This window comes from Cydia fagiglandana, chromosome 18, assembly GCF_963556715.1.
Source record: "Cydia fagiglandana chromosome 18, ilCydFagi1.1, whole genome shotgun sequence".
Classification (NCBI taxonomy): Eukaryota; Metazoa; Arthropoda; class Insecta; order Lepidoptera; family Tortricidae; genus Cydia; species Cydia fagiglandana.
Genome location: NC_085949.1, coordinates 16,923,795 through 16,938,256, shown reverse-complemented (window position 1 = coordinate 16,938,256; position 14,462 = coordinate 16,923,795). Strand labels below are relative to the sequence as shown.

The window sequence follows — 14,462 nt, the reverse complement described above, 5'->3', positions numbered from 1 at the left end:
ATTAATTGATGATGAATTAATTACGTATTTTAATTTTTCTTAGAAATGTTAATTGAACTGTATTCTTTGCATAAAAGGGCTCATTTAACAATAATTTATGCTTGGTATAAAATCTATAGTTAAAAAAAAACATGTCTTTAAAAAATGTCTAGAAAAGGAAAATATATAGGTATATGTTTATGTGTAGGTAGTATCGAACTTTCGACATTTAATATTAGTTCGTCTTTTTAGTGCAATAAGCAATAACTTCATAGTTATTAGGTAAAAACGTAATACATATAATATTATATTTACTCGGTACAATAATAAATGAAAATGTTATTTACACAATACACAAGAATCCAACCAAAGTATACATATTCGTACAATAACATATTTCGCATTCATCACTAAAATCATAATACGAATAACCATTCAAACTCTCCATACACGTCACATTCATACATGCCGTCCAAAATGAAATTACACGTGAAATATCAAACAAAACTTCGCCGACTACGGATGAAAAAAGGGTAACACCTTACCATCAACCATTTTCACATAACTCAAGAAAAATCTTCACTCAAATTTCAATCTTAATTGTCAATCATTGAGTTCAATATCAAAGTTACATATTTCGCACGTATATGGTTTGGTACGAGGTAGAGAAACGAATAAATAAAAGCATTAGATCCGTCACAATGGAATAATGCAGCTTGATTGTGACGCAACCCTTTTTTATTATAAAGTCCTGGTAATTGTTAGGATAACACTGGGCTAGTTTGAGCTATTTGTTTGGGGTGGGATTATGTGGAGTTTGAGGGCTGGTGAGAGCGATGGTATTCTAATAGAAATTATCTAGTTATTCAAAGTTTGATTCCCATTGGCGTAACCATGTGCACAATGTGAAGCTTAGCTTATAATAAAATTAAACCAATTCTACTCATGAAGGCCACATACTTGTACATGAAAGAGATGCTTTGAGGCATCTGTAATGGGAATAAATAAAACTGCAGATATTTTTGACTTTTAGATATGACACGATATGTAGAAAGGAAGATAGAAATTTTCGATAAAAATAGTTGTGAAATAGATCATAATATCTAGACATCTAAATGCAGTATTTGAAGTTTAGACAATCTGGCACAGTTGTAATATCATCGTCAAAAAGTATTTGAATTTTGAAGCAACAAAATGTATGACTAAAATGTCACTGCGTAAACGCTGCGTCAATGCGTTGTGGTCAGTTTCACACTCAGCCTTGTTATTTATTGATCTTTGTATCCTGACGTTTATCACTTCAAACACATTTCAACGCCAGTTTTATACTACTTGAACATTATCCCCCTTTGAGCATTTCGATAACCTGTTCTAAACTCAAAACTTGATCCCTCGGCGGATCATTAGCCCTATAGTAATCTGTACAAGTGTATATGTAGTTCCTTATTTCACCTCTTATACATATGTAGATATATAATAATTACATACTGTCATTGTCATCGTCAGTTTATTTTAGTACAGTATTATATCTTGTATTTTATACCTCGGCCCGATGACAATGCCACTTAAATACTTATTCTTGGTTTATAAATCTAAGGGCTACTAGCACCATCCCACTAACCCGGGGTTAACCGGTTAAACCTGTAGTTACTAGCTTACTAGTACATTTTGGGTTAAGGGTTTAACCGGTTAACCCCGGGTTAGTTGGATGCTGCACGTGGCGTTTAGTGGGAATTGTCTCAGGATGTAGGTTGCACTTATAACCAATATCCTTTTATTTTGTATTATATGCCTATGTATGTTTTCCCCCATGAAGAAAATAAAATAAAACACATTTCAACGCCAGTTGTATACTACTTGAACATAATTCCCCCTTTAAGCATTTAGTTAACCTGCTCTAAACACGAAACTTGATCGTTGGGCGCGCTTAGCGGACACTGCGGTTTGGACTGACGAATCTAGCGTGAAATTTAATCAGTTTTTACCGACCTCCGTTGACTTCTGGTCTAGTAACATTATAAGTTACTAGTTACTAGGTCTAGTAATATTATTTCGACTTTTTGAAACCGTAAAATCACACACGCGTAAAGAATTAGTGACTATAATTATTTCCTTAGATACATTTAGATAGTGAAAATTAACCTACTTTTGGCGATTACATACGTAAAGTGTCATTCTATAAAACTTGCTAACTATGTAAACAAACCGCCATATTGAAACTGTTACTGAATGATTACATAGATAGCAAGTTCCATAGAATGACACTTTATATGTAAGGTTTACTCGGGTAGTTCCGAATGTCGAAAACTGTCGGTTTATTCCGAAAAGAGACTTTTATTATGATGGAATTAAGGGTGATTTTCATCTGAATTTCGGAATTATCCGACATTCGGTATTACCCGAATACACCTTACCTATCTATACGTATCAACAAAGTTCAATAAAAAGATGTTGCAAAGTGTAAAGGGCTCGCCCAAACTGATCGAAACGCCGTTACAAGTGCAATAAAAATATGCCCATGCCCAGGTAAATTCCATTTCTAAATGAGCCCGTCCAATCATAAGTCAAGGAAAACTCCGACCAACCACGCCCCGAGGGAAAGCCCCTCTTAATCTAATATTAAACACATTCGGATATTAGATACAAAGTGAGCATTCACAGAATTTAATAATCCCTCTATTTTCCCTCTCCGTCTAGCGTGTACACTCGTCCCGCTCACTCCTGAATTATTAACAACAAATTTTATGATTACATTTAGAACTGAGTGCAAGGAGAACGTGACGAGAAAGTTGAGCGCGGCGTGAAAAATGGCGGGAAATCGACGGTTAATATTTTATTGGTATCGATAGATTTGAGTTATGGGGGGTGAGGTAATTTTCAATTTTGTGACTGAAATATTGATGGCCCCTGAGGCCTAACCCGGATTAAGTGGTACATGTTACAGACCCCATGCGTCACGTATCGGAACTGGCCAGCGGAGTGGGGTATATCATATCTGTATCACTGAAAATATACTTGTAATAAGCTAACTTTCCACTGAGGTGGAGGTGACAGGAGATGAGACGTGCTGCTACAACCAATAGCATTGGTTGTAGCAGCGAAACGGAGAAAACAACCAATGCTATTGGTTGTTTTCCGCACTTCTCATCTATGCTTATCTCTGCCTCAGTCAATGGAATGGCAGCCATAGTGAACTTAAAAAGCGGGCAAGTGCGAGTCGGACTCGCGCCCGAAGGGTTCCCTACCATAATGCAAAAAAAAAACGGAAAAAAATGCAAAAAAACACGGTCGGTATCCAAGTACTGACCACGCCCGACGTTGCTTAACTTTGGTCAAAAATCACGTTTGTTGTATGGGAGCCCCACTTAAATATTGATTTTATTCCGTTTTTAGTATTTGTTGTTATAGCGGCAACAGAAATACATCATCTGAAAATTTCAACTGTCTAGCTATCACGGTTCGTGAGATACAGCCTGGTGACAAACGGACGGACGGACGGACGGACGGACAGCGAAGTCTTTGTAATAGGGTCCCGTTTTACCCTTTGGGTACGGAACCCTATAAACGTGGAATCACCATCATATATAACATTTAAAACTTTCGCGTTTTGAACACACTCACATCGGGTAAATTTTTTCGTCGGGTAGTTGCTCAAATCCCTGTTTTGACATTTTGCTGGGACATCACTAAGCCGCGACCATGACCAGTGAAACCTCTGTCGAAACGTCGGTAAATAAAGGCACAGAATAAATAATAGTACTAAGTACAGAAGACTCACTCTCTAACAAAACGCGTCTGTTACGATCAGCACAGATATGGCCGCTAGGTGGCGACAGCGCCACGCGCGGCTTATGGCAAACCCCAAAATTGGGGCCGAACGGATGCACTTTTAGCTACCTGTAGCAAAGCGACGAAATCGCGGAGTGAGACACGCCTGATAAAGGTAATAAAATAAATTCGCGATAGACCCGTCTATAGATGTTAGTTAACACCGTCATAAGTATGTATAGTCATATACTTTAAGTGAATCACAAGTAGAGGCTCAGCTAAAGTTCCCATGGTCTAGTGCCAAAACCAAGTCATACGGAATTACCCATATGGTTCCCTTTCAACATCCAAGCCAAGCCTCAAATTATTAGAACTATTGTAAAATGGAGCAAGTATAAAATCGATTTGTTGGCGCATACCAAATACCAAGGTTTTCTTCAAGCATATAACTGATATAACTATTGCCGAGTTCTAGTTTAATTTAAAATAAGTATGTCAAGTTTGAAACCCTTAAAATACTTTAAGGATGACTCACACTAGAACAGTCTGGATCCGGGCCGAGGCGTCCGTCACTTGAGTTTTCTATAGAGAAACGAACACAACGGCCTGGGCCCGTTCTAGCGTCACCATTTAAAATATTCTACCTCAGGACCACTTTACTTTTTGACTACCAAGGTTTACTAACCATCTCTACCCTTCTACCCTTACCTGCTTGTAGTAGGTACCCTTATAGACCAAACTATTTATCTAAAACAACGCACTTTTCTAAAATATCTATAACTGCCTCTATAAATATGGCTCATTCCACATTCCATGCAATTCTCGAAGCGTGAACAGAATCGCATCATCTGACAAGCACTATGAAGATAATAAGCTCCGAAGTGTGATATATGTAATTGATTTAAGTATGCGTTTAGATATTTATGACTAGATATCTTCTTTGCTCCATTTAGGTATCTTAGGCACATCACATACGAGGTGGATGTTTTCAAAAATTCAGAGCCTGAATCCCTATGGTCCCTTAACAAAAACAGATATTGTCTTTGGCACCTGTCTTTTTGTCTGGGAAAATCTCTATATTCACGAAATACATTCGGTGGCCCTACGGAAGACCAGCGCTGGTTTTACGAGTATAGCTAGCATTATGCTGAGTTGGGTCTATTTCGTGATGCACACCTTAATTATCTGTTCTTTTCTTGCTGTTGTTGTCTGTACATATCCGTGCATGTTTTGTGATCATCACGAATAAATGTCTTTTAAGTATCTATCTTTGATTATTTGAATTTATTATCTGAACATAGAGGATCTGACATATGATCACTGAGGCACAGAATTTTCGAAAAAATCAGCTCCTGTGTTCCTTAGACCTCTGAAACCATTTTTTTCTACAGTTGCTTTTTCTACGAATCCAGTTCTAAATGTCGTGCAATCTAAGTACGCTCACGTGACTAGAATCGTCCGACTGACAAGGTTTATGAAGATAATGGGGGCCGACGTGCCATAATTCTATTTCGGGAGGGGGCTAACGCAATAATGGTCATATTTTCCCGCTTCGGGTTACCTAGGGAACCCTATTTTTGGATGTGCTTTTGGAAGGCTGAAAATGTATTTATAAATTATGATTATTATTCTCTTTATTTATTTTTCTTTCTCAGACTAGGCTATTTCTAGTGGAGGTATAAAAGTAAAACTTTATGTACACACACATACAAAAACAATACAAGTTCCATATAAATACGTTAGGTATTAAAGATCATGATTTTGGGTTTCACGGGCCTTTAAATCCCGGTCTTTTGATAGGCTTGCGTGGGGATATAGATCCAACACGTAGAGGCCGTTTGGAGAGCTTTAATGTCATGTAGAACGATTTTAGATCATGATTATTATTAAAATTATTATGGATGTCCGAAAATAGAAAATATATTAATTGATATTTGTAATCAAGGAAGATGCATTGAGTATTGGATTAGGAGCAGTATTCATCCAAATATAATGAGCTATAAAAGAGAAAACATGTAAACTCTGTTAACTGTTATTAGATCACAATTTGTTTCTAATTTATCAATTATACCATTAACCTCCTATTGCAGAATAATGTCAGAGACTGAAATCGATATTATATATCTTCGTTCTATAACCAAATCCATATCGAATTCAGTCAATATATGAAATGTTCCGCTCTCAAATAAAATCTTTAAATTATTTACCGAGCGACAAACAAGCACTTTATAGCCCATCAAACATGTCAATCTAGAATTCAGAGCTGCAATCGTCCATTCCTGCCCTAGGCCATAAAGGATGATTCCCCCGGGAAATCCACAGCATATATTATTAATTACTAAAGTCCGATCCGCGCTCGATTGACGTCCACGCGTATAATTGTCAACTGTAATTGAAAAACCCGAATACGCTGACTAATTATTAATTCGTAAATAATTTACCCCCTCCCCCCTCCCCTGGGGCCCGTGATTGAATTAAGGGGGTATTTTGAATTTTGCATAATTCAAGTTAGCCCTTTATGGCTGTTGAGGAGTTTTCGGCGGTTGAAATTGGCATATAATTTTATGCGGGGTTAGGACCTGAATTTTGATGGGCTGAGAAAAGGATTAGGCGGTTTTGGAACATTACATTGATTACATAAATATTACTTAACGTTGCAAAAAAGTTTATATAAAAGCTGATATTGTCGAGAAATCTAAGTAAATATATCTAAGTTTTGTTAAATCATACTGATCAAGGAAGTGTTAAAATACAAATCCAACGCTTTTATTTGAAACTTTTGAACTAGAAATATTTAGCGCAGTTAAATGATGCGTGATGTATTATTGGCATTGATATTACAGACAGTTTTGGTTACTGATACTGCAAAATTGTAGCGGACTGATATAGAAATCACGCACGTTCGTACACTGTCACCAGAATTTTCCGCATGAGCCATGAAAACACAATGCTGACTGACGCACAATACTCGCCGACAAAGCTCCGTTTCCCGGCCGGAAAAGTTATTTTTTTAATCCTCAGATCACTGTAACGCCACAGAATCCAATTTACCAGTCATTTTGCCGTCGCGCGACAAACCGAACAATTACACATACGTGCGGCGAAACTATAATTTCCACGTGTGCAAAAAACCACCGCTTTGCGCCCGCCGCGTCGCTTTTGACGGGTGTCAAACCTCGATAGCGCTTTTGTGTCACACTTCGAATTTTTTAGAGCTAAATCTGAACACAATGTCTACCCACACAAATTACACGTATTCATATGTATGCGATTATCGTAGATGCGGACGATACCACCTCATTTCAATACCTATTGTACGTTGCTCTATCTCGTAAAGTCCTAAGTCATATTCCTGCCATATTGCATGCGTCGTTTGGGTGCGTTTGAGGCGCCGACGACTGATGCCTGTGACAACTGGTTGTAATCATTTCTCAGGTACCTTTGTGGCGATAGACGTGACGATGGGACCCGTCGTGTGACGTGAAGAGGCGTTGACATGTCGTGTCGGATCTAGATCGCGGCGACATGTTAATTGTTAGCTCGTTCGCACTTCGGATATTTCTGACTAGGGTGCGACATTCCCGAATGCTGCAATTATGATTTTTTCGCGCCTAAACTGCTGAAGACCATTTACAATTTTTCCCACAGTTGGTTACAATTATGCTTATCCCTTAAATCAGGCTTATCCCTTAAATAAGAGTGTAAAACTGCAAAATATATGCTCTTAGGGAAGGTTCAAGGCATGTCAGAATATTAAGAGTTAATGAAGTGTTGCATAGGTATTATGTCTCAAATCTTCCAGGCTAGTAAGTAAATGATGACAAGACTAACTTATGGGGCGTTTCATTGGCAGGAGTAGGAGTGATAAGGACAACTGAAGATTTAATTTTTCAATCCAACAAATAAGTATCTAAAAGTTCTATCAACCAGAGAGTTCACACAAAGCTCTAGTATTATATCTAAATCTTCTGATACGTATGAAATGGTGTATTTATTTTTGCTACGTTTGTAACTGCGTATCATGAGAATGAGGGTGTTGTATCCAGCACTAAGGCCTCAAGATTTCTTACCTCCTTAGATTTGTCTAGCGTCAAACAAGTACCTATTATGTAGATGTTAAAAAATTTTTACCGCCTATCATGACCGAGATTGGACTGCTCCAGAACTTCCAGAAGTACCAAGGCCTCAGGGCTAAGCTCACCTGGATCTGTCGCGTCGAGGGTCTGCGGCGGGGGCTGACTGAGGGGGCCGGGGGTGCCGCCGGAGCCGGGGGACCGAACGTCGTCGTTCACGGCGCCGCCGTACGACAGCGACGACGAAGGCGGTCTCTGTTGACAATACCACAACGGTTATGATCGCCTGGTAATCCTGCCAAGATATTGGCTCATTTTTTGAGAAAATTACCAGGTTTTTTTTAGATTTTAGGGTTAGTTAAGCTGAAGGCTTATTAGTAATAAAAATGATGGATGATTTTAGCGATCTCCCAGCTCTTTAATTGAAAGTTATGTTGAAAATAATTTCACACCCGAGCTCCCGGCACACCCCGGCCTCGTTAAGCGCTAATTTTCTTAATTGCTAGTTATTCTTTCTGTTGTAAGTGTTGCAACGTTGGCAGTCAGTTCTTACTGTAATAAATAACGCGTAAGACGAGCACGCGAGCCTTACCAGTTCTTCTGGTGTCCTGGTCCGTTGCACCTATAGACATGAGCTCAGCAGACACAAAAATAGTGAAAAATACATAAACAAAAGTACTAGTACTACTTAGAGTTTTGTATCTTTATACATGTAGGTATGTATTAAATATAATACATATTTAATAACGACCAAACGACTTGTGGGCCAAGAAAACTATCGAGTGGACACCAAACATAGTGCGGCGTCACGGCAGATCTCGAAATAGATGGTGGCAGCACGATCTTGACGTCTTTCGGAAATATACATAGATGGAAGAAGGAAAGGGAGGCCTTTGTCCAGCAGTGGGACGCAACACGTCTTTGCACTAATTTCTAGTCAACAAACAACTACTTATTCGTATCAATAATATCGAATAAATTCAATTAAAATATTAGTTTTAAACTCGCTGTCGGGTTAACCCTAGCTACGCTATGGCGCGTGACGTGACAACAGCTGCGCGTAATGAACCGTACGCTTATGAAATTCCTTATAACACTATTTCCTTAAAGCTAGACACTTGCAATAATTGTAAGTCTACTTTTTATGAAACCCATAATTAGTATAGGTTACATAAAGTAGACTTAAGTATTCAAGTCATTCCTTGAGATGTTTTGAGCTAATCAGGAAGCCATAGATTCAAATAGTATCATCTTATCAATGGGGTTGGCCGGTCGAAGTATTTACCAGATGGCGCCAGCATAGCTTACCTGTCATCCCTAGAAAAGTGTAATTCTTTTAATGTAATTTTATTTTATGCCCTGGATGCCAGCTTTTTAAGCCAAATCTCATAGAAAAGAGGCAAGCTATGATGGCGCCATCTATGCAAACCTTTGACAGTTGCCAACCCCATTCGTAGTGGAAAAATAATATATATTATCCGCTGTCAACGGTCACATTTCTGGCCAGACGGCCTAGCAATGACGAGTGATGCCAATCGTTTGCGCCGTAGCGAACGAAACGATAATCTCTCTCGACTCTAATCACTCTTCCGTATTAGTGCGACAGAGAGATATTAGCGTATCTACGGAGCGAACGATTGGCATATTGGCTAGGCACCCAGGCTACTATAACAAGTGTGTATTTATCCATTGGTATTGTCATGACAACTCATACAATTTGACAGTTAGTGGATGTTCGAGGAATGAACTCTTATAAGAGCGTTCACATTATCCGGTCCGATGTCGGATGTCGGATACGACTACAAAGAAAAAAAATACAGTTTTAAAATCAATTTATTTTCTGTTATTTTTAAATGTCGTTTTAGAATGACAGCGTAACTTAGATTGTATGGCGGCGCCTAAAGTGTCATTCTATGGAACTTGCTAACTATGTAAACAAACCGCTATATTAAAATTGTCTCTGAATGTCAATTTACTAGTGACTTTCGCTTACATAGTTAGCAAGTTCCATAGAATGACACTTTAGATTCGTTTGACTCTTATAACTATAGTTCGTTTTTTTTAGCATTAGAAAGAACTTGCAAGAAGATAAGCGATCTTGATATGTCTTTTAATTGAAAAACGCTTTTTAAAATTCAAAAACTATTACTTATGAAAGCAGAAGAATATAAATGATCGTATTAGATTCATTATTGTTACATATTTGCCGTAACCTATTTTTAAAATGTGTTTTTCAATTAAAAGACACATCAAGATTGTTTACCTAATTTCTAATGCTAAAAAAACGAACTTACTTATAACTACCTGTTAAACTTGGTTTAGAAACTAGTACTAGTGGCACTAGTATCCGAACCCCGTTCCTTCCTTATGGCCAAATCGCACCGGTAATGAGTTAATTGTATCCCATTTGACAAGGACCATAAGGCAGGTGCGATAATGGGCGGGTGGCGTGCGCGCGCGCTCGTTATATCGCTTCCGAACATTACGACAGAGTCAGTATTAGTACTGGAATACTTACTCTGTGCTATAGTGACACATGAAATAGTAGAAATTAAATAAAATGGAATAAAATAATTTTTAAGAAAAAAAAGCGACTTCTATGAGGCCCGGTGAAAGATTATGGTAGATGGTGCACTATGTAGAAAAGGAGGTAAAACCAGTACCTACTTTCTAGTAGCATTTCGTTTCCGTAAGGGTCGTAGTTATCTAGCCTAACCTAACCTACTTCTCTGATAGCAGTTCGGTTCTGTGAGGATCGCAGTTCGAACCTAATCAAACCCACTTTTCTAGTAGCATTTCGTTTCTGTAAGACTCGCAGTTCTAACCAAACCTAACCCACTTTTGTTCGGTTCTGTGAGGATCGCAGTTCAAACCAAACCTAACCCACTTAACGGCGCATGCGGTGCGGTGTACGGGAGTTTGAGCGGGAGGGGTTTGGCATCATCATACCCACATTTTATGGTAGGTAATCATAGTGGTTTATTTAGTTTAGGTATCATAGTGGTTTTCCGGGTCAAGGTCCGGGTCTCTGAGTCAGAGTCCGGGTCCGAGTCCCGGTCCAAGTCCGGGTCCGGGTCCGAGTCCGGGCCCGAGTCCGGGTCCGAGTCCGGGTCCGAGTCCGGGTCCGAGTCCGGGTCCGAGTCCGAGTCCGAGTCCGGGTCCGAACCGGATCCGGGTATGAGTCCGGGTCCCAGTCCAAGTCAAAATCGAAATTCGAAATCACCAAACATGTACTATGCGTCGTTGAAGAGTTCTGTTCTGATCATCATCAGCAGTTCCACTTCATCAAATGCGACAGTTTTTAATGTAAATGCTTGATTTTATGATGAAAATACAAAAAATTCTATACGTATGCCTTTAACATTTGAGGAGTTCCCTCGATTCCTTATGGATCCCATCATCAGAACTCGAGCTTGACAGAAATGTGGGTTAAAAACTAAACTTGCTTAACAAACATAACGAAGAGGACAAATCGCCAAACGTGAACTATGCGTCGTTGAAGAGTTCCGTTCTGATCATCATCAGCAGTTCCACTTCATCAAATGCGACAGTTTTTAATGAAAATGCTTGATTTTCTGATGAAAATACAAAAATCTCTATACGCATGCCTTTAAAATTTGAGGAGTTCCCTCGATTTCTCATGGATCCCATCATCAGAACTCGAGCTTGTCAGAAATGTGGGTTAAAAACTAAACTTGCTTAACAAACATAACGAAGAGGACAAATCGCCAAAGGTGAACTATGCGTCGTTGAAGAGTTCCGTTCTGATCATCATCAGCAGTTCCACTTCATCAAATGTCACGTTTTTGAATGTATATGCTTGATTTGTTGATAAAAATACAAAAATCACTATATGTATGCCTTTAAGATTTGAGGAGTTCCGTCGATTCCTCATGGATCCCATCATCAGAACTGGATTTTGACAAAAACGGGACCAATCTGTATGCATATACATACAATCAAAAAAATAATTTTCAAAATCGGTCCAGCAATGACGGAGATATGGAGTAACAAACATAAAAAATAAAAAAAATAAAAAAAAAAATAAAAAAAATAAAAAACACAACCGAATTGATAACCTCCTCCTTTGGGATTTGGAAGTCGGTTAAAAATATATAAAAATTTTGCCACGTTTTAGTAGATTGTTAACCAAGGGTGGAAAGTGAACCATTTTACCCGAGATATTTTGGCGCTCGAACGAAGAGAGAGCGCCAATAGTTCGAGGGTGAGATGGTTACTTTTACCCGAGTTAAACACTCTACTTTTCATTTCGACTATGAGGAAAGTCAAACACGAGAAATGTAGGTTTATTATTGGTAAGCATAATTCTTTAAAACAAATTATTAACAGATATATAGGTAAACCACATAACTATAAGTCACTCGAATCACTTGAAAATGTAAACGGCGCCAATTTCAGTCGTGCGGAAGCTGGTATGAGAGCTTATAATATGGCATATATTGCTGTTACCCGTTGCTCGAAGTAAAAATTAAAAAAAAAATTACTTTCCACCCTAGGGTGGGAAATACAATTTTCCACCCGGTTATCAGCTTATGAAAGGTAAACTTTCCGAACAGGAGAGATGAAAAAGCATTTTACGTCATAAATGTGACAGTTACGTAGGAAGTAGCGTCCTCATTTATTTTCTAGAATTTTATGTCACACTGTATTAAAATTTGACGTCACCATCGAAAACAAGGGATTACTAATACTACTACAGGTTTGTCTTAGTAATCATTTAGGTCTAAAGAGAGCCCGAGAAATTGATTACTGAATCTGAAAATATAATATCATTAATGTTGTTAATTTCATCTGAAATAATCAGAATGTAGAGTTTAATCTCTGTGAATTCGAGTTTAAATTAAAACTTAAGTTTGAGAAAAGATTAAGAACATTGTTATTCACAATAGCACTGAACATGTATGTATCCAAGTCCATTAGGCGTATTTTGCCCTAGATTACCATACTCGTGATTGATACGCTGGTACAGGTAATTGCCGAAAAAACGCCTAATTGCCGTCATGTAACGGAAAATTGATTGTACGCCTAACGATCGTTAGGTGTCTTACTTGCTCTAATTTAGAGTACCTGAACGCGTAGACAACATGACAAAGCGTAGTCATCTCTCTCTAATATCACTCTTCCCTATTAGTGCGACAGTGACAGTTGCGTTTCGTTCGCTACGGAGCGTTAACGATTGTCATGTTGTCTATGTCTACGCACTCTGGAGATGGAATAAAATGAAAATTGAATGAGAATCGATGAAAAAAAACTCAAAGGTTTTGACAAATAAAACTAAGGATTCAACGAAGGCATAACATCATTGAAATCCCTTGCTCCACTTAGGAATTCAGATATTTATCTACTAAGAACGCTGACATTTTGATGCTAGCACGCGATGTTATATCAAACGTAAAATGGATACTTCATGACACATTTGTCAAGAAATCCATTGATGTTTTAGTATTTGGATGTTACTCAGTAATACATACATGAGCAGTATTGGAGCGCGTTACTGACGATAAAATCGATTTGAAAACAGACGTCCGTTCCATTACGCCAATCCGCTGACGCTTAGATCTAAACCCTAATTTGAATATCGAACACATGCTCTCAAGGACTTCAAATTGAATGTCTGTCCGTTGATTTAGAAAACGGAACGATTAAATAAGGTTCAAAATTAGAACGGTTTTACAAATTGAAAGCGCGTAGCTTATTCAAGTTTTTTTAAATAGGTTCTTTTTGTGGCAGGAAATGTGGACGCTAATGTGTTCCGTTCACACCATGTGTGGATCAGAAATGACTTACTTGCAAGTTCGTCATTATGGTCATTGTTATAATTCTGTTTATTCGTGCAAAGGGCATAATTTCGAGTCGTTAGCCAATATCTGTCAGAACATTTGTTTAATGATGGTGAACCATTTAAACACCTTTTTAGGCGTCAACAATTGAAGAGGCTAGTTATAATTTTAACTGTTTGAAAGCAATTTTAAATGAAAAAAATCGATAAATCAATATATAACAATTAAGCCTCTTGAGTGTATTTTTAATAATGCCAATTATTTTGACGATTCATAAAGAGTCGCTGATTTGGCTTGTGAGGCCAAATTTTTGTTGATGCAACGACTTTCCATGATGAAAATATGAATTGTTATTTTAAACATAATAATCACTAAAATCTTTAACAAGAACCCATTCCGTGTCCTTGCAAAAAGAGCGGGTACTCTTTGAGTTATTTCGCAAACAATAATATCCACTTACAGTGGGTATTGTGACCACATTGTAGCGGGTTCGGTTCCTGGAAGCGTCAGATTTGGGTGAAAGTTTTTGTGGCGACACATGTGCTGATCAAGTGTAGCTCCTGGGGTTTATGGGAGCCTGGTATATTTTTGTGTAACAGATGATAGACGTATGATAGATTACAGTGACCTTTTGCGGCAAAAGAGGTACCGCTTTGCTGCAAGACAAATTAATACTGACAAAAAAATCATATTTTAAAGTAGTAGCTTTTAGCTTGATTTCGTCATATGTTTATATTTGCTTAATTAAAAAACGGCTAGATAGTCAAAAAGCCAGCACCTGCATCAAGAAAAGATGTGTGTTTGAAACACATCATGAAACTAAAACAACTTGCCTCTCAAA

General features: G+C 38.1%; 1 protein-coding gene across 2 annotated transcripts in view; it reads right to left on the bottom strand.

The window, feature by feature from the left end:
* Positions 1–14,462, bottom strand: part of LOC134673403 (homeobox protein homothorax) — a 343,072-nt gene that overhangs the window by 231,785 nt on the left and 96,825 nt on the right. For both annotated transcript variants that reach the window (XM_063531382.1, XM_063531383.1), the window contains exon 7: positions 7,949–8,075. In XM_063531382.1, the coding sequence (XP_063387452.1) occupies positions 7,949–8,075 (127 nt within the window). The remainder of the gene's footprint in view (positions 1–7,948; positions 8,076–14,462) is intronic.